The 19901-nt window shown below is 52.0% G+C and overlaps 1 protein-coding gene across 9 annotated transcripts in view; it reads right to left on the bottom strand.

Annotated features, from left to right (window-relative positions):
• The window catches only part of eif4g3a (eukaryotic translation initiation factor 4 gamma, 3a), a 49772-nt gene that overhangs the window by 9416 nt on the left and 20455 nt on the right, over nucleotides 1-19901 (bottom strand). For 5 of the 9 annotated variants that reach the window (XM_062461747.1, XM_062461765.1, XM_062461820.1 and 2 more), the window contains 16 exons: nucleotides 19361-19472; nucleotides 19032-19135; nucleotides 18556-18690; nucleotides 16133-16355; nucleotides 14672-15430; nucleotides 14137-14225; nucleotides 13248-13575; nucleotides 12933-13054; nucleotides 8439-8558; nucleotides 7900-8058; nucleotides 7458-7655; nucleotides 6737-6883; nucleotides 4996-5232; nucleotides 2181-2285; nucleotides 1721-1859; nucleotides 1057-1163 (listed from right to left, as the gene is read on the bottom strand). In XM_062461747.1, coding sequence (XP_062317731.1) covers nucleotides 1057-1163; nucleotides 1721-1859; nucleotides 2181-2285; nucleotides 4996-5232; nucleotides 6737-6883; nucleotides 7458-7655; nucleotides 7900-8058; nucleotides 8439-8558; nucleotides 12933-13054; nucleotides 13248-13575; nucleotides 14137-14225; nucleotides 14672-15430; nucleotides 16133-16355; nucleotides 18556-18690; nucleotides 19032-19135; nucleotides 19361-19472 — 3084 coding nt within the window. The remainder of the gene's footprint in view (nucleotides 1-1056; nucleotides 1164-1720; nucleotides 1860-2180; nucleotides 2286-4995; nucleotides 5233-6736; nucleotides 6884-7457; nucleotides 7656-7899; nucleotides 8059-8438; nucleotides 8559-12932; nucleotides 13055-13247; nucleotides 13576-14136; nucleotides 14226-14671; nucleotides 15431-16132; nucleotides 16356-18555; nucleotides 18691-19031; nucleotides 19136-19360; nucleotides 19473-19901) is intronic. The other 4 variants (XM_062461756.1, XM_062461783.1, XM_062461803.1 and 1 more) reach the window with 3 other exon arrangements.

Raw genomic sequence — 19901 nt, 5'->3', positions numbered from 1 at the left:
GGAGGTGTGAGGAGGTATGTGGAGGTGTGAGGAGGTGTTAGGAGGTATGTGGAGGTGTTAGGAGGTATGTGGAGGTGTGAGGAGGTGTTAGGAGGTATGTGGAGGTGTTCGGAGGTATGTGGAGGTGTTAAGGGGTATGTGGAGGTGTTAGGGGGTATGTGGAGGTATTAGGGCGTATGTGGAGGAGTTAGGAGGTATGTGGAGGTGTTAGGGCGTATGTGGAGGTGTTAGGAGGTATGTGGAGGTGTTAGGGGGTATGTGGAGGTGTTAGGGGGTATGTGGAGGTATTAGGGCGTATGTGGAGGTGTTAGGAGGTATGTGGAGGTGTTAGGAGGTATGTGGAGGTGTGAGGAGGTGTTAGGAGGTGTTAGGAGGTATGTGGAGGTGTTAGGAGGTATTAGGGCGTATGTGGAGGAGTTAGGAGGTATGTGGAGGTGTTAGGGGGTATGTGGAGGTGTTAAGGGGTATGTGGAGGTGTTAGGGGGTATGTGGAGGTATTAGGGCGTATGTGGAGGAGTTAGGAGGTATGTGGAGGTATTAGGGCGTATGTGGAGGTGTTAGGAGGTATGTGGAGGTGTGAGGAGGTGTTAGGAGGTGTGAGGAGGTATGTGGAGGTGTGAGGAGGTGTTAGGAGGTATGTGGAGGTGTTAGGGGGTATGTGGAGGTATTAGGAGGTATGTGGAGGTGTGAGGAGGTGTGAGGAGGTGTGAGGAGGTATGTGGAGGTGTTAGGAGGTATGTGGAGGTGTTAGGAGGTATGTGGAGGTGTTAGGAGGTGTTAGGAGGTGTTAGGAGGTATGTGGAGGTGTTAGGAGGTATGTGGAGGTGTGAGGAGGTGTTAGGAGGTATGTGGAGGTGTTAGGAGGTATGTGGAGGTGTGAGGAGGTATGTGGAGGTGTGAGGAGGTGTTAGGAGGTGTGAGGAGGTATGTGGAGGTGTTAGGGGGTATGTGGAGGTGTTAGGAGGTATGTGGAGGTATTAGGGGGTATGTGGAGGTGTTGGGAGGTATGTGGAGGAGGTGTTGGGTAATAGGAGGGAGGTGGTCAGTGTTGCTGACCTTGGAGATCTTGGGGATCTTGGTGGGGTCGATGGTTCTGCTGTTCTTGGTGACGGGCACAGTGTTCCAGGTCTCCTCTCTCTGCTGCACCCTCTGCTCTCTGGGCTCTGGAGGGGGGGAGGAAGGGAGGGAGGGGGGGGGTCACCGGTCTGCCAGAAACCATCAAAGCACACATGACTGAAGTCGATTCCATAATGATAATCACAAATAATCATCTATTCATTCAGTCAAAGACGGTGGGATCTGAATCTGCGGCCTCGTGATCGGCAGTGAAACACGGCTAACCTAACAGCCCTTTTTCTCATGGCTATTCTGCCCACAGTTTCTGGTTTCTGGTTCAGCTGACTGGAATATAGAACGAGAAGAGGAGACGCTTTGTGTCCACTCTAAGCCACCGTAGCATCTCTGCAGGGTGCTGGGCAGGGAGGAGAGGGAAGAGGAGGAGGGGGGTTGGGGAGGCAGTCAGAAAAAGGGAGGAGTTAGGCGAGGCCAAGGGGAGGATGGAGAGTCAGAGGAAGGGGGGGGATGGAGAGTCAAGGGTGGGGTGGGGGGATGGGTGGGGAGTCAGAAGAGGGGGGAGGGGGATGGGCAGAGTCAGAGGAAGGGGGGAGGGGAAGGCTGTAAGCCTTAAAGAGGATTTGGCCCGCGGGGCTGAGAGTCTGACCTGGCCGTCTCTTGCTGTCCTTGGAGAGCAGCTGCTGGTGCACCTTCCTCTGCTCCTCCTGCTCCTCGATCTTGGCCTCCTTGTGGATCTGCTCGATGGTCTTGGGACCCTGGTCGGCTCGTCTCGACACCCAGTTGTGCTGCGGGGGGGGGGGGGGGGGGGGGGGAGACGAGCAGGGAAGCCCTCTTTAGAACACTCTCGTGGGCTCATGCACTGCACACGCACGCACACACGTGTGCGTGGCTACTCCTGTGGGGACTCGCACTTCAGTCGCTTTCAAAATTGTGTTTTCCCTCACCCCTAACCCAAAACACCCAACCCTGAACCCTAACACCCCTGAAATAGCACTTGAACCTGGACCTAGATAATGTCCTCAAGTGAAATGTCTCATTAGTTGTGGTCCCAACAAAAATTGTTAAACATGCTGCCACCCCCCCCACACACACACACGCGCACTCACCAATCGAAGGTCTATTATATCCTGCAGCATAAACCGTATCCTAGAAGATGTCTTCCGCTCTTTAACAATTTTCTCCATCTGATTGAAATACTGATCCATGCGGGGCTGTGGGAGAGACAGAGAAAAGAGAGGGGGGGGGGTTAGAGATAACACACAACTAGAACATTCTCAGTTCCCTGCTGTGCACTCCAATTCATACCTTCAATTCATATCAGTCCACTCAATACAGCAACTACGCACTTGTATTTCATGAGACAGAAAGAGAGAGAGACATAGACACAGAGAAACAGACAGAGAGACAGAGGGAGACAGAGAGAGACAGAGGGAGACAGAGAGAGACAGAGAAAGAGAGAGACAGAGACAGAGAGACAGAGAGAGAGAGAGAGAGAGAGAGAGAGAGAAAGAGGTTTCGTAGAGCCTAATACTTCTCACAAGCTCACTTCACAGGGAGAACTTGAACTGAGATGTGGAGAGAATGAAAGGAACATCAGCGAGGGAACATCAGCGAGGCAACCTTCAGCCCTCCAGTGCAGCCCCCCCCCCTCCCCCCTAACCTTCACAGCCCTTCGCCTGACCCCCTCAGGGACACAAACACAGCTCACTGACCCACTAACTGGGTCACCAACAGAAAGAGGTCAACCTTGTTAGTGTCTCTGGTCAAGCGTGGCCATTTAACATTTACATTTGATTCCTTCTGCCAACGCCTTTACCCAAAAGCGGAGCACAAGTGGCGCATAAAGAAACTACAGGAGAAGATCATCGATTAGGAGTGCAAAGTTCGGTATTCTGGTGGTCAGGATCAAAGGGGGGTCTATATTTACTAGCCACATCGTCAAGTTACCACATCCCAGAATACTACAGTGGATGCAGGGCTCCAGACTAACTTTTTCCCTTGGTTGCACTGGTGCGCCTATCTTTTTTATTTAGGTGCACCAGCACAAAATTTAGGTGCACCCAAATTTTTCCTTGCGTCGCCACAATTTCAAGGTCACCTTTTTATCACGCTCCATATACATTCATATATATTATGTAAATGATCTTAAACAAGAATAAGGTGTAGGTAAATATTTTTTTTATTTGAAGCACAATCATACTGTATATATATAAAAACCAATCTTTTAAGTGCTTCACTGAGCTACCAAACTAAAACATTTTAAGCAAAATAAAACATTTCAAAATAGAAAGTGCTACAGTTTAAAAGTGCTTCCCTGAACTGAGACCTAACATTTCATGGCTCAAAGTCTTATAGCGGGTCCCACCTTGCTGTCGCATGCCCTTCAGATGGCCAACACCTGTAATTTGGCCTTCTTGCCCTATGGCCTTGGCTAAATCATCTTGCCACACTCTCCCTAGCATCAAAATCCTAGCTCCATGGGTTAGCTCCATGGCCCAGCTTCGTAACTCAGGGGTCCGCAATTCATTTTTACAAGGGGCCACATGAGAAACCTGAAATGTGTTGGAGGGCCTCATCAATTTGCTCACTATTCATTTTCTCCCATTGTAAAAAGCAGTAAAGTATATATTTTGATTAGCTGCTACTGGTTATCAGAAGAATAAGGATATTCTGTAAATATTTATATAAATATTTTAGATTTTGGTGTAGGTCAAATAGGAAAGATTATAGAAGTAATAAACAGTATAAACAACAACAACAGTGTTTCATTTTATTTGTAACCAGTTAATCTTCACAAACACTGAAAAGTTGTTTTGCAGTATGTTAAAGATGTGGAATTGATCAACTTTATACAAAAAGCAATACGTTTTTTCAGTTCATTTTGTTCTGTGAGAGAAATCCACTGGGCTTGAACAAGTGCATCGAAATCTGTCTGAATGTCTGAGGTGGATATGCGAAGGAAAGCTGACAGGTAATGATCAGGGTCTGCAGTTCAACTAGCAAACCATCAGCCCGCGCCCACTGAATCAGTCAAGTTCTTATTATGTCCGCGTTAGTTTTTTTTCTTCACAGTTTTCACTTTGACCTCAGTAAACAGATACTTAGAAGTCCATGTCTTGTTAAAAGTTAATCAGTGGCAAAGTTTTTCATTTTCGAGGGCTAACCAACAGCTAACTCTCCTGTCGGTGAGGTTGCGCAAGCGCACATATGTAAATCGCCTGATCACTGTAGTCTTTCAGGACTATATATTTACTACCGCTCAACACATTTATTTATTTTAAATTTTTGATTTACCTCACGTGGGCCGGATTGAGACAGCCTGTGGCCGGTTATGGCCCGCGGGCCGTACAATGCCCAGGTCTGCTAAACTGACTCTCTGGTGCTGAGGTCGTAATTTCAATCACACAGCACGGAACTACAGGAATATCTGGACCACAGCCAATCAGAGGCAAAGACCCGCCCCATCTCTGTCTCTGATTGGTTTAGACCACGATATGATCCAACCATGAGTGTCAGTTCCGTCTTAGGATAACAAACGCTTCGTTTGTGGAGAGACAGCGGATGCAAGGAGGTTAGGTGCACCGGTGCGACCTAGGAATAAATTTAGTCGCACCCGTACACATTTTGGTCGCACTCTAGAGCCCTGGGATGTGAGCCACACACGAGCTGAGGTCACACACAGATGCAGTTCATCGCCTGTGATAAACTGTCATCGCCTGTGATAAACTGTCATCTGTTTCGAACGCCTCAAGTCCATTGGTCATTGGAACCCAGTGTGTTTATATGTCTAGTGAGAAGGACAGGAAACCCAAGGAGCGACCATCACGGAATAACAAAGTCCAATCTGTTCCAGGGAGCTTTCACCCGGGAAGGTTCTAACCGGTAACCGGTAGTAATAGTATTAGTAATACTATCACTAACCTTGGCCTTCTCGAAGTCCAGGTCCTTGCCGATGGTGGTGAGCAGCCTGCAGAGGCACTCCAGGGACTCCTGGTCGTGGTTCTTCAGCAGCTTGACCACGCAGTCGTGCATGATGGCCTCCGTCAGCATCTTCAGCTTGAACAGCTCCCCGATGAACTTGATGTTCCCTATGGAGCGCCGGCGCGCCTTGTCCTTGGCCTCCTCCAGCTCCTCCTGCAGACGCTCGCGCTCCGCAGACTGGAGGGGGGGAGGGGGAGGAATAAGGAGTGGGGGGGGGGGGAACGGGACATGGGTTAGCGACCTGGACCAGGTGACACCTGGTTACTAATATAGATCCTGGTGTATTTGCATGGGGCACAGCTGCTTCGTAGTAGGAAGGGAGGAGTGGGGCAGAGGAGTGTGTGAGACATCAGATATGGCGTGGGCACCCACAGATGTCAGCCACAAGCCCAGACATCTATTCCTGGTTTAATTGCGGAGGGGAGGTGATGAGACAGTCAGATGGAGCCTCCCACGGTTCTACTGCTGTGATTCACTCAGTTTGTTTGTGTGAGAGCAGATACTAATGCACTGCGCATCAATAATTGGCATATGAGCCGCATCGCTGTACAATTCATAACCTGTGCCAATTTCGAGGTCCAGCTGTCATTGGAAACCAATGGGTCTATCAGTGACTGTGTTTGTATGAGTAGTGAGAAAGGGGAGGATCTAAGGAGCTTCCATCACGTGAAGTGAAGTTCAATCTGTGAGGGGAGGTTCTACCAGGGGAGGTTCTACCAGGGGAGGTTCTACCAGGGGAGGGTCTACCAGGGGAGGGTCCACCAGGGGAGGGTCTACCAGGGGAGGGTCTACCAGGGGAGGGTCTACCAGGGGAGGGTCTACCAGGGGAGGGTCCACCAGGGGAGGGTCTACCAGGGGAGGGTCTACCAGGGGAGGGTCTACCAGGGGAGGGTCTACCAGGGGAGGGTCCACCAGGGGAGGGTCTACCAGGGGAGGGTCTACCAGGGGAGGGTCTACCAGGGGAGGGTCTACCAGGGGAGGGTCTACCAGGGGAGGGTCTACCAGGGGAGGGTCCACCAGGGGAGGGTCTACCAGGGGAGGGTCCACCAGGGGAGGGTCCACCAGGGGAGGGTCCACCAGGGGAGGGTCTACCAGGGGAGGGTCCACCAGGGGAGGGTCTACCAGGGGAGGGTCTACCAGGGGAGGGTCCACCAGGGGAGGGTCCACCAGGGGAGGGTCTACCAGGGGAGGGTCTACCAGGGGAGGGTCCACCAGGGGAGGGTCCACCAGGGGAGGGTCCACCAGGGGAGGGTCTACCAGGGGAGGGTCCACCAGGGGAGGGTCTACCAGGGGAGGGTCTACCAGGGGAGGGTCCACCAGGGGAGGGTCCACCAGGGGAGGGTCCACCAGGGGAGGGTCCACCAGGGGAGGGTCCACCAGGGGAGGGTCTACCAGGGGAGGGTCTACCAGGGGAGGGTTCACCAGGGGAGGGTTCACCAGGGGAGGGTCCACCAGGGGAGGGTTCACCAGGGGAGGGTTCACCAGGGGAGGGTTCACCAGGGGAGGGTTCACCAGGGGAGGGTCCACCAGGGGAGGGTTCATCAGGGGAGGGTCTACCAGGGGAGGGTCCACCAGGGGAGGGTTCACCAGGGGAGGGTTCACCAGGGGAGGGTTCACCAGGGGAGGGTTCACCAGGGGAGGGTTCACCAGGGGAGGGTCCACCAGGGGAGGGTCTACCCACCGATGCAGAAGAGTCCAGCTCCTTCTGCTTCCTCTCAAACACCACGTCGTCCACCTTGTCCCGCTCAAACTCCTTCTGACAGCGGTTCAGCAGCAGCTTGCGGAAGTTCACCGTGGTGCTGGGCTTGTCTGTCATGGGCACTTTGAGCTGCAGGGAGGGGATGGAGACAAAGAGGGAGGGAGAGAGAGGGAGAAAGGAAGAGAGGGGGAGGGAGGGAGAGAGAGAGAGAAGGGAGGGAGAAGAAAGGGAGAGAGTTAAAAGAGAGGGTAAATGCTACAGGAATAAAGAATTCTGATGTTGTTGTTAGGAACTGACACAGGCCTCCTGGCATGTATACTCCGCCGGCATCCTACAAGTGTTCCCAAAAGTATTCAACTGAAACATGAAAACAAATATAACTGGGCCTAGTTATACCAGAAAAAAAGCAATACTAGAGCAACACGTAGAGAGGAGGAGAAAGATGTGTAGGAGAGCGACGAAAAGCGAGCGAAAAAGACAAGAGACACAGAGTGAAACACAGCGAGACACGAGGAGAGACAAGAGAAGAGAGACAACTGGGAGAAAATGGAGGAGCCACGAGAGAGACAAGAGGAGCGACACAGAGAGCGTGACAGAGACACGAGGAGAGGCAATGGGGGAGACATTAGGCGAGACCTGAAACGAGATGATAAACATGAGGAGACAGAGACACGAGGAAACCAAAACTCCAGTGGCAGCGTACCGTGGCCAGACAGCGGCACATGTTGCCATAGGCGACTGAGAAGCTGGGCTCGTCGATGGCCTTCTCGAAGACCAGGTCAATGACGCCCTTCAGTCTCTCCTCCGTGTCGATGGTCAGGTCGGTCACCTGCTTCATCAGCTGGTTGAACATCTGGGGGGTGAGCTTGTTGAGGATGCTCCGCACCTTCCTGAACAGCTCCTGGGGGGGGAGGGGCAGAGAGAGAGTGAGTTTTTTAGTCCTTGTGGTGGCAGGATGTTTCTGCTTATGTGTGTGTGTGCTTTCATCACCAGTCTGTGTGCTTTCATCACCAGTCTGTGTGCTTTCATCACCAGTCTGTGAGCTTTCATCACCAGTCTGTGTGCTTTCATCACCAGTCTGTGTGTTTTCATCACCAGTCTGTGAGCTTTCATCACCAGTCTGTGTGTTTTCATCACCAGTCTACCTGTGTTTTGATGATCTCCGGGTCGTCTGAAGGCCCCTCCCTCTTCATGCCAGGCTTCCAGGCGTGCTCGGCCTTCTTCAACTGGACCTCGTCGTTCACAGACACGTTCATGATGATCTTCCTGGGCGGGGGTCGCCGGGCTCCTCCCATGTTCATCAACTAGGGGGGGGAGAGACGGAGAGAGTAGGCGAGAGGGGAGGAGAGAGACAGAGAAGGAACGGAGAAAGAGGTAGAGACAGGGGGAAAAGGGTGAGGGGAAGTAGGATGGAGAGAGGGAGAAAGTAGGAAAGAGAAAGGCGAAAGTAGGATGGAGAATAGGAGAGAAAGCAGGAAAGAGAGTGGTAGGAGAGAGAACGGGGAATGGTTGGATGGAGAGAAGGAGAGACAAGAGCAGGAAAAGGAGTGGGGGGGGGAAACAACAAAGGAGAGATGAGTTGGGAGAAAAAGAGAACCAAGGAAAGAGGGGAGGGGTAAGAAATGACATAAAATGATGTGTGTGTGTGAGAGAGCGTGTGTGCTTATGCGTGTATGTGACTCACTGCAGCGCCGCGTCCCCCAGTCATCTGTCTGCCAAAGTCGGCGAAGGCGGGCGTGAAGTCGGGGCCTCTGGAGATCACCCTGGAGTCTGGAGCACGGCTAGGAAGCTTGTTCTGGTTTATCTGGGGGGAGGAGGGGGAGAGGAGGAGGGGGAGAGAGTGTATGGGGAGGGGAGAGAGAGAGGAGGGAGGGGGAGGCGGAGAAAGAGAGAGGAGAGAGGGGAGAAAGAGGGGCCCAAAAAAATATAAGGGAAGGCCACCAGCAGGGGGAGCAGTGGTTTCTGAACAATGAAGGCTTATGGGAAGAGTAGTCCTGTAACACAAGAGCACTGATGTAGGCCTATAGCTAGCATGGTCACACCAGACCAGCCAGACATGAGACAGTACTGGATTGGACAGCACTATTAGCCTCTCAGAGGATTTCAACTACCCAGCTTGGCTCTCTATTAGCTGGCAGCTACTCTTACCCTTCCCTGTTCAATATTGTCCAACGATGCCCTGCCCTATTCAACCCTACCTTATCCTACCCTACCTTATCCTACCCTACCATATCCTGTCCCAACTCGGCCATGCCCTGCCTATACAGTTTGTTGTCGCATGGGTGTCAGCTCTGCTGGTGATCGATGATGTTTAACTGAACGGGTGAGTGGAGCCTGAAGCCCAGTCAAAACCAGATGTGGAACAACAGATGGGGGAAAGAGAGAGAGAGAAAAAAACAAAAAAGAGAAAGAGAAGGTAGAAAAAGGAGAATAGAGAGAAAAAAAAAGCTAAAAAATAGTTTTTTTGTTTTTTTGAGCAGATCCCGCTCTTTCTCTCTCTGTGAAGTCGTTGACTCGCCCCCCTTCCTGCAAAAAGTTCTGGGAGAGAAGGAACAGGAGAGTGTGGGCCTGGCTGTCTAGCACTGCCAGTGTAGCTCTGGGAACCATTAACACTGCCAAGAGTGACATAACAGCAATGTGATGTTAATCATAACAGGATCTCAGCGAGGGCCATACACTCCAGCTGTATGTGTGGGATCAACTGTACACGATACTTCTAGGTACTGACTTCAGAAGTTACAAAAGTTGAATAGTTACTGACTAAAAAACGAAAGGGTTGCTTAGTTACTGACTAAGGGACTACAACGAGCTGATTAATTACTGACTACAGTACACAAAAAAGGCGGAAAGGTTACCGACAAAAACACAAAAATATAGCTGCAAGCAGCAATGAGGTGGCCAAGCAGTCATATGACCCAGAAAACATTTTGGACATCCTTAGAACAGGGTTCCGAGTCACTATACCAAGTTTGGTGTGAATCAAGATTTGCTGAGATACGACCCAACTTCCTGTTCGATGGCTTAACTTCACATTTTGATTGGCTTTAACAGGCAAACGGTTTCGAAAATCAAAAAAACGTGATGTGCGTTGTGAGGCTTGGTCTGAAGATAATCTCTGCCGAATTTGGTGAAGATTGGACAACATTTGTAGGAGGAGTAAAGAAAAAACGTTTTTCAATGAATTCAAAATGGCGCCCGCATCAATTCGGATATTATCACAAGTTATCATGTGTCACACACGGGATGTCCCAAGATATCATGAGACAAAGGAATCACTTAATAAAAGCAAAAAAATCTACAGTTATTGGCCAAAACACATTTTTGCTTCCTGCGGCCACGCCCAGTGATCACATGACACCAAATTGATTGGACATCCTCAAAAGAGGGTTCCGAGTCATCACACCAGGCATGGTGTTGATTTCTCAAGAATTTGCTGAGATATGACCCAACTTCCTGTTTGGTGTCTTTGCTGCCGATTTTGATTGGCTGTACCGGACAAACGGTTTTGAAAATCAAAAATCCTTTCGAAATTTTTAGTGTGGGTTGCTGTGACGATGATGTGTGCCAATTCTGGGGAAGATTTGACCAAAATTGAAGGAGGAGAAGCAAAAAAACGTTTTTCCTTAAAATTCAAAATGGCGGAAAATCTATATAACCGGAAATTGACGTCATAGGGTGTGTTGAACTCGTCTTGACCCAGGGAATCCAACGGTACCTCATTTTTGAAAATCGTCATACGGTTCAAAAGTTACGTGTGTAAACACATATTAGCAAACTTCACCGAAATAGACTTAAATGTAACTAAGACTGAAAATTATGTTTCCGGATGTAATAAATGTTCTTCAGAAGTGATGGGGTGAACTGTTGATTTTTTTCGGTTGTTTTCAGAGCATTTAGGCTTCAGTCCCATTTTGACCCATTGGTGGCGCTAGAGCGCTCCAATGGGAGACATGAAACTTGGTGAAAAGAAAGAAGGGACTGTCTTGAAAGAGTGTGCCAAATTTCACAACTTTTTACAATATGGTTCTAGGGGCTGCCATAGACTCCAATGGGAGAGGAAGATGATTAATAACTAGAGAGGGTACAATTTCTGGGGAAATTATCGCAAAATGCGATATAGCCCTGTGTGGAGAAGCTGCCCCGGTAAATTGTACTACTACGGTACAGTACTAGACTAGCGTTACTGCTGTGTTCGTCTCGGTAGCGATTGCGTTGGTTGAATTGGATTTAACGTTCCGTTGTACGGTTTAGGCTGAAATTAATTATTTTCATGAACAGATTGACAAAGTTTAGGCTGTGGCAATGAAGTTCAGGTTAGTAGTTAAATAGACTTTTTATTTAAGGGGAGTGCCGAACATGTTCTGTCGCCGTTTGACTTCCTACAGCTGTGTATATGTTTTTGTAGTGTCTCGCGTAGGCTACAGCGTTGCAGTGATACACTGGATTGAAACCACAGGTAATGATAATTTCACCCACAAATCGTTTACTTGTAATCTAATGTCATAATAAATCCTACAACGAAAATGTATATGTGAGGAATGTTTATTTTAACGATTGAAAACAGATACATCATAGACCACTGTAGTATGTGTTGCCCGGGCAACACAGGCTAACGTCATGATGCTAATACTTCAGTGAAATAGTAGACTACTGTTTCCGAAAGTAGATGTACTTCCTTAATAATATCAGCTTATATTGTACATTACACATCACAATTGTGTGTCATATCACAAAGTAAAATGAGTAAATAGTTATCACCCTGGCCTCTTTGCTTGTGGCGTTTCTGCAGCTGCCTTGCAGTAAAGCTATAGTTAGCCTAGCTATCCCCCAAGTTAACAGATGCGAAACGAATGTTCTGCCAAAGGTAGTCACGCGTGTTTTCGTGACGTTAGTGACGTAGTGACGTTAGTAACGTCAGTGACTGTGGCTAGCAAATTGGTCACCGTTAGCTTCACTTTTCGCCACAAAGACTTAACTTCAGCCTAAACCATGCAACGGAACGTAAATTCCAATAGAAGCAACTCAATCGCTACCAAGACGAAACTTTTGACACCTACTTTGTCTATGTAGGCCAAATATTGACTGAGTTTTAGGGGGGCAAAAAGAATAATAATAATATATATGTGAGAGAACAAAGGTTGTGCTCACCCAATAATAATAATAAGAAAAGGTAGAAACACTTAAGTGGCTTCGCGGCTTGGCCACCAATAAATGATAGGTGACTGCAGTCCCAGGATCTGTTCTAAACAACCAGAGAGAGAAGCACTATGTTCAACATCCTCATGTGGGGTTTGGGATCTCAGACACGGTCCAAGTTCAAGGACCAAAGTTCCAAGTCCAAGTTCAAGGAAGTTTCATGTAGCAGTGTGGGGTCTGAGCATGGTTGTAGGCAGACAGCTAGTTCCCCCAGGTGTGGGTTGGTAGACAGCTAGTTCCCCCAGGTGTGGGTTGGTAGACAGCTAGTTCCCCCAGGTGTGGGTTGGCAGACAGCTAGTTCCCCCAGGTGTGGGTTGCTAGACAGCTAGTTCCCCCAGGTGTGGGTTGGTAGACAGCTAGTTCCCCCAGGTGTGGGTTGGTAGACAGCTAGTTCCCCCAGGTGTGGGTTGGTAGACAGCTAGTTCCCCCAGGTGTGGGTTGCTAGACAGCTAGTTCCCCCAGGTGTGGGTTGGTAGACAGCTAGTTCCCCCAGGTGTGGGTTGGTAGACAGCTAGTTCCCCCAGGTGTGGGTTGGTAGACAGCTAGTTCCCCCAGGTGTGGGTTGGTAGACAGCTAGTTCCCCCAGGTGTGGGTTGGCAGACAGCTAGTTCCCCCAGGTGTGGGTTGGTAGACAGCTAGTTCCCCCAGGTGTGGGTTGGCAGACAGCTAGTTCCCCCAGGTGTGGGTTGGCAGACAGCTAGTTCCCCCAGGTGTGGGTTGGTAGACAGCTAGTTCCCCCAGGTGTGGGTTGGTAGACAGCTAGTTCCCCCAGGTGTGGGTTGGTAGACAGCTAGTTCCCCCAGGTGTGGGTTGGTAGACAGCTAGTTCCCCCAGGTGTGGGTTGGCAGACAGCTAGTTCCCCCAGGTGTGGGTTGGCAGACAGCTAGTTCCCCCAGGTGTGGGTTGGTAGACAGCTAGTTCCCCCAGGTGTGGGTTGGTAGACAGCTAGTTCCCCCAAGTGTGGCCCTGGGCCTGGTCTTACCTTGTCCAGCACCACGTCACTGATGGGAGGGAGACCCTCTGGCTTCAGCACACATGCAGGCTTGAACTGGAAACCCAGCAGGAAGTCCCGGTTATACTGGCGCTTCCCGTTAGCCTCCAGATCTGATGATGCCACACCCAGACCGGGGGGGTGGGGGGGAGAGATGGAGAGAGAGGGGCACAGTAGAGAAGAGGAAAAAAAAAGTGTACAAAGGTGAGATTTTCTTTTAAAATCACAATCGATTCCATGTCATTCCATCCCATACAAAACGGTCCATATAACCCATGATGGCAATCAACCCTGCGTCCTCCTCACCCTCCTGGAAGAGCTCCGGGCTCCCCCCCGAGGGCCCCTCCTTGTCCCCCGGGGTCGCCCCGCTGTCGCTGCTCTCCGTCTCCGAGGTGTGGCCCGCTCCGTTCCTCAGGGGCTCCAGCTCCTCGCCGTTCTCCTCGGGGTCACACGCCAGCTCCTCCTCCGCCTCCAGGTCCAGGGCCGGGGCCAGGGCCGGGGCAGGGGCCGCCTCCGAGGCTGGAGCTGGGGATGAGGCTGGCGCGGGGGGCGCTGGGGGCGGAGGGCTGATGCTCTGAGGGGCTGGCTGCAGAGCCTGGTCTCCGGCCGCCTGCTCCACCGGCGTGGCCTCCTCCTGGAGGGAGGAAGGAGAAGGCTTACAAGTTAGGAGTGGGTGCTGGCTGGGTAGATAGGATGGAGGTGCTTGTGGCCTTGCTGACTGACTGGCTGGCTGGCTGACTGGCAGGGGGAACCCTAATGGTGATGGTCCTGGACCAGAGTAAGAGTCAGTCATTACTGCCTGAGCTCCACTGCAGCACATGTGGAAACGGTTTCCATCTGAACTATCGCCCACATCACGTTATCCCTGTCCTCCCTCGCTCCCTCCCTGAATGACTCTCTCGACTACATTTTCCCTCTCTCCCTTCCCCCCTCCTGTCTTACTATGAGTCCCCCCTGCCTATCTCTACCCTCCCCTGGCTGTGGTTTTTCCCTTCTCTTCCCACTCTCTTCACCCCTCCTCCTCCTCCTCCCTGTCCCTCCAGCAGTCTTCCCCTCCTCCCCCACCCTTCCTCTTACTCCTCCTCTCCTTCACCAGTCCTCCTCCACCTCCTCCTTCTCTCCTCCAGCAATCCTCCTCTTTCACCCCGACCCCTATCATTCCTCTACCGCTCCCCCCCTCCCCCCCCCCTCCTACCTCTCTCTGCGTCTGGGGTGTCTCTCCTTCAGAGCTCCCTTCATTTGGCTTCGTCCAGGTCTTTGGTGCAGCAGGAGGTATCTGAGATCCTGCACAACACAAACATCGACCACAGTCAGCACGTTGCCAAAACTGCCATTTACCAAATGATTTACTGCTCAACAGTAAACAGCGCCCTTCTCGCCAAGACAACCTTGACCTCCGGCTAGTGGAGTTAGACGAAAGCACTGTGCTGAACTCAGCACTGAGGCCCATTCTTTCTGCCGCTGGGTCTCATAGCAACCATCCCTCATCAGAACTGCACAGGCCTTTGTCAGAGCGCCCGTGACGAGAAGACGTAAGACCCAATCTGATAAAACGCGACGCTGGCTAAGCGTGCGCTAGAACAATCCGCGGCTTTGATCACTGAATAAGAAGTCTTCACAACACTGATTAGCCTAGGAACAATTTTGTTAAATCACAATATCTCAAATATCCATATGAAGTACGATGCTTATGTGCTCTATACAAACAGACGCTGAGGAGGTGGAATTACCTGATGTGGGACTCTTCCTAGTGAGGCCTTGTATCTGGGGCTCTGCTCTGCTCTCGGCTGGGGTGTCTGTCCCTGGCCCAGCTTTCTTGGGGGGGTCTTTAGTGTCGGAGGGCTGGCTGGCCTCCACTGGAGCCTGCACGAGGGGGGGGAGGCCTGGGGGAGGAGCCGGGACCACAGGGGCAGGGCTGGAGGTGGGAGCGACTGGTACGACCGCCACTGGTATGACAGGAGGCGTGGCAACGGGGGCCATCTCTGCCCTAACCTCGGCAGGCCTGGGACTGCTCTCGATGGAGTTCTCTCTGGAGGCCTGAGATGAGGCCTGGGGCTGGAGTAGGGATGGGGCCTGGGGCGAGGACGCCCGGGCTGGGGTGTCCAGCTCGGCACCATTGTCTACCAGGCCATTCAAGGCCTTGGGGGCCAGGCTTGGGGCTGGGGAAGCAGCCAGGGTGCGCTGGGCCTCTGGGAGAGGCTTGTCTGTGCTGAATGGCTGGGCCTGGGCGGGGGCCTGGAGCTTGGGCTCCACCACGGAGGGGGAGGGGGAGGGGGATGCCACAGGCTCGACAGCTGGGGGCAGCTCACTGGGGCTGGTGGAGGGGAGGGGGGAAGGGCTGGGGACCACCGTCGGAGGGGCAGGGCGGGGAAGCATGGGCTCTGCGGGGGGAGGGAGGTCTGGGACGGGAGCCTCCCGTCTCTCTGGTGAGGGTTCTGGCACGGCAGAGGAAGACGTCAGGGCGGAGGGCTCCTCTCGGGGCTTCTCATCTGCAGGGAGAGACAGGAAGAGACGTCAGAGCAGGAACAGAAACGGGTCATGGGGGGGGGGTCACCAGGACGACACACACTGGGGATGCTGGGAGTCTCTGAGCATGTCAGAATCCCTCCTGTATAACAGCTGCCTCCTCAGGGCTCTGGGAGCTGTACTGAGCGCTGACGGGACAGGGGTGGGCTAGACAGTGTGAGGGGTGGGGTGGGTTAGTGAAGTGAGGGGGGTCTTGGGGGTTCCAGGGGGTGGGGTTAGACGAGCTGTGGGTGGGTGGTTGGTGAGGGCTAGAAGGGGTAAAGACTCGACAGGGCAAGGGTTGGAGAAGATAGAGGGGGTTGTATGTATCATCAGTGCCAGCACAAATGACATCTGAATGGAATCGTTTTGAATTAGAAATGTCCAAACTAATTGCATGCCAAATTTGCAAACATTGAAATTGAATCTAATGGTTTGAAAACTCTTACTGCAAACTCTTACTGCTTTCAACATGTGCTGGCACTTCAATCCATAGGGTGGGGGTTAGGTGGGGTGGGCTTGGAGGGATTGGGGGTGGGGTATTGGAGAGGGTGGGGATTAGAAAGGGTCAGAGTGGGGGTTCAAGGTGCGAGGAGGACAGAGGCTGGAGGATATAGACGGTCTAGTAGAGGGTGTGGTTGAAGGATGAAGGCTGGGGGAGGTGGAGAGGGGGGTGGAGGTCAGACCTGGCCCAGGCTTGATGATGTCTACAGCCCCCGGGGTGAGCTGCTGCTGGTGGGGCTGCGGCTGTAGAGGCTGAGTCTGAGGCTGAGGCTCCAGGCTGTAGGCCGCCGGGTGAACCAGACCCTGGCCCTGTTCCGGAGTCTGCCTGCTGCTGTTGCTCCCGCTGCCAGCATGCTGCGATTTGAGGTAGAAAATGTGAGGATAATGAGGGTGCGGCCATAAAAACTAGCAGCACAGAAACAGCCACGCCGGACAGACAGGTGTACAGAGGGAGGGACAGACGGGTAAGAGGGACAGACAGGTGTACAGAGGGACACACAGACAGAGAGAGGGACAGACAGGTGTACAGAGGGAGGGACAGACAGACAGGTGTACAGAGGGAGGGACAGACAGACAGATGTACAAAGGGAGGGACAGACAGACAGGTGTACAGAGGGAGGGACAGACAGACAGGTGTACAAAGGGAGGGACAGACAGACAGGTGTACAGAGGGAGGGACATACAGAGGGGACACACAGACAAGCACACAAAAACAAATTAGCCCAAACAAACAGAGAATAAAGCCGAAAGAGGGATACCAGTGGGATATGGTCAGGGAGAGAGAGAAGCAGGGGAGACCAGGACAAAATGAGAGGGGAAGAACGAGAAGAAGAAACAAGTCAATGAGGCAAGAGGAATAGGAGAAACAAATGAAGAGATAGGGGTAGGGGAGTGCGTGGAGGGACAAAAGGAAGAGAGGGCCAGATGAGGTGAGAGCAAGAAAAAGAAAAGACATGTAAAAAAAACAAAACAGAAAAGGACACGAGACAGAGAGAAAGAGAGAGAGGAAAGACACACTGTTAACATCCCAGGAGACAGCAGGGAGGAAAGTGTCACACCAAAAGCCTTCCCTCTACAGAATCCAGACGGCTCTGAGAGCAGCCCCCGACGCCGGACTGAACCCAGCACTCCTCCAGACCCTCGGGAGCCTTTTCTCTACCAGAACCAGGCAGCCAATCAAGCTGCGAGCACGGACAAATGACATCATCTAACTCCCAGGAACTGCACCGATGCAGAGGATTGTACGAAACCTCTCAATTTCGACGAGAGGGGATTCCGCCGGCCGAGTCGATAAGGTGTCGTCGTGTTAGGACAACGAACCGGAGAGAGACTACCTGGTTTTCTGGATTGTGTGGAGGGAGAGGAGGAGGGGTGGAATAAATGGCCCAGAGACAGACAGGCAGACACGGGCAGTGCTACACACAGACATGCACGTGTGATAGACATCACAAGTGAAGCGTCCATTATTCAATATGGCCTCAGGGTGAGATACCCAGGTGAGCGTCTGTAGCTGGAGGCTCGTGTGTGTTCTACTGAAAGCTGCCTGGTGGCTGTGTACCAGGCCCAGGTGCAAAGCTCTATCTGAGTGTGGGTGTGTGTTTGTGTGTATATGTCTGTGTGTGTGTAGTCTTGTCAGATCTGTGTGCGTAGTTCTGTGTGTGTGTGTCATTGCATGGTGCTGGGCAGGTGAGGATCAGAGCTAAGCACCTCCTCCTCCACATCCCAGCACAGTGCACACAGTCCTCTGTACTGGTGGCAAGGTGCCGGCCTACTCTCCAGCCTGACCAACACACTGCAGATAGGCTAACATTGGTAGGCTAACACAGTCAGGAGTCAGGTGGCTGAGCGGTGAGGGAATCGGGCTAGTAATCCGAAGGTTGCCAGTTCGATTCCCGGTCATGCCAACTGACATTGTGTCCTTGGGCAAGGCACTTCACCCTACTTGCCTCGGGGGGAATGTCCCTGTACTTACTGTAAGTCGCTCTGGATAAGAGCATCTGCTAAATGTAAATGTAAATGTAATGTAACACACAGCACGTAGGCTAACACACTGCAGATAGGCTAACATTGGTAGGCTAACACACGGCAGGTAGGCTAACACACTGCAGATAGGCTAACATTGGTAGGCTAACACACTGCAGATAGGCTAACATAGGTTGGCTAACACACTGCAGGTAAGCTAACATTGGTAGGCTAACACACTGCAGGTAGGCTAACACACTGCAGGTAGGCTAACATTGATAGGTTAACACACTGCAGGTTGGCTAACACACTGCAGGTAAGCTAACACACTGCAGGTAGGCTAACACACTGCAGGTAAGCTAACATTGATAGGCTAACACACTGCAGGTAGGCTAACACACTGCAGGTAGGCGTGTGTGTGTGTGACTTAGTATGTGTACAGTGTCAGTGATACCTGTGAAGAGCATGGGATGATAGCATGTCACTCCAAAGCAGACAGGGAGGCAGAGAAAGAAATACAGAGAGGGAGTGAGAGAGAAATATTGTTTATTTTACAGAGAAGCAAAGAGAGCAAAAAGAGAGAGAAAAAAAGAGACGGAGAAAAGAGAGTGAGCGAGACAGGTGGGGGTAGGGGGTGTCTTACCTGTGGTGGGGTGGGGGTGGAGGAGGGCCGACCGACAGGGGGCGTTGGATTCCTGCTCCCTGACCCCCCTGACATGATCTCCTCCGTGATGTCCCTGCCGCCCTGGTTGGGGTCTCGGATACGGATCTGGGAGGACAACGTCACAAAAACAAACAGCCCTCACTAAAGCGCCAGACTCCCAAAGCAGCCAGCACACACACACTCACCTCAGGGGTAGGGTGTGTGTGTGTGTGTGTGAGTGTGTGTGTGAGAGAGAGGTTAACAGAGAGAAAGAGAGACAAACTGAGTGACGGAGTAGGAGAGAGACAGTGAAAGATGGAAACAGAGAGAGAGAGAGGGGGACAGAAGGGGGAGAAAGAGACCCTAGAGAGAGGCCAGGGTATGTCTGTGTGTGTAGTCAGTGAGGTAGACCGGACAGGAGACAGGTCAGTGTGTGTGTGTGCGCAACATGTGGGTCAGCATGTTCAGGTACTCACTGCTTTCTTCTCCCTCTTGGCTGGTGGAGGTTGCTGTGGTGTAGGCACTATGATGGGGGGCGAGGGAGGGTATACCGACTGCCCTGGGTAGTATGGGGGGGCAGCTGAGGGGGGGACGGGAGGACAGAGACAGTGTGAGCCACACACACTCTGAGGGATTGATCCAATAAACATTGATATGCAGTCCTGCACGCTGTACATATTACAACCGTAGTTACTCAGCCTGCTGGGAAAACGACATAGGTGGCGTGTGTGAGGGTGTAAATATGCGTGAGACGTGTGTGTATCAGCTGGGAGCACGTATGAGTGATGTGTGTGTGTGCCCTCACGGTAGGGTGTGGGGTACTCCCCAGGACCAGGGCTCGGGTAGAAGGTTCCAGATCCCGGGGGCTGGACTGAGTACTGCTGGGGGGGGCCCACGTAGGGAGCACTGTGGCGGTACTGCAGGAGGAGACAACACTGGGTCAGACAGGCCTGGGGGGTCAGACAGGCCTGGGGGGGTCAGACAGGCCTGGGGGGTCAGACAGGCCTGGGGGGACAGACAGGCCTGGGGGGTCAGACATGCCTGGGGGGTCTCCACGAACCCCACCCTGAACCCCTAAACCCTTACAGACACTGATATACAGACTGATACAGACTACAGACATAGACTGATATAGACACTAGTTTAGACACTAACTTGCGCAGACACTATAGAGTGGCAGACACTAATATAGACCAGCATAGACATTGATAGACTGATTGACATTGGTGCAGGCACTGATATAGACTGGTATCAGAATAGCATTGACTGGCATAGACAGACATGGCTCTGATAGGAGTGAACATGGGAGATGCAGAGCTGTCCAGGGAACACCAAAATACATTCAT

This window comes from Osmerus eperlanus, chromosome 1, assembly GCF_963692335.1.
Source record: "Osmerus eperlanus chromosome 1, fOsmEpe2.1, whole genome shotgun sequence".
Taxonomy (NCBI): Eukaryota; Metazoa; Chordata; class Actinopteri; order Osmeriformes; family Osmeridae; genus Osmerus; species Osmerus eperlanus.
The sequence above is the reverse complement of the archived record's forward strand: the minus strand, read 5'-3'. Positions and strand labels throughout refer to the sequence as shown.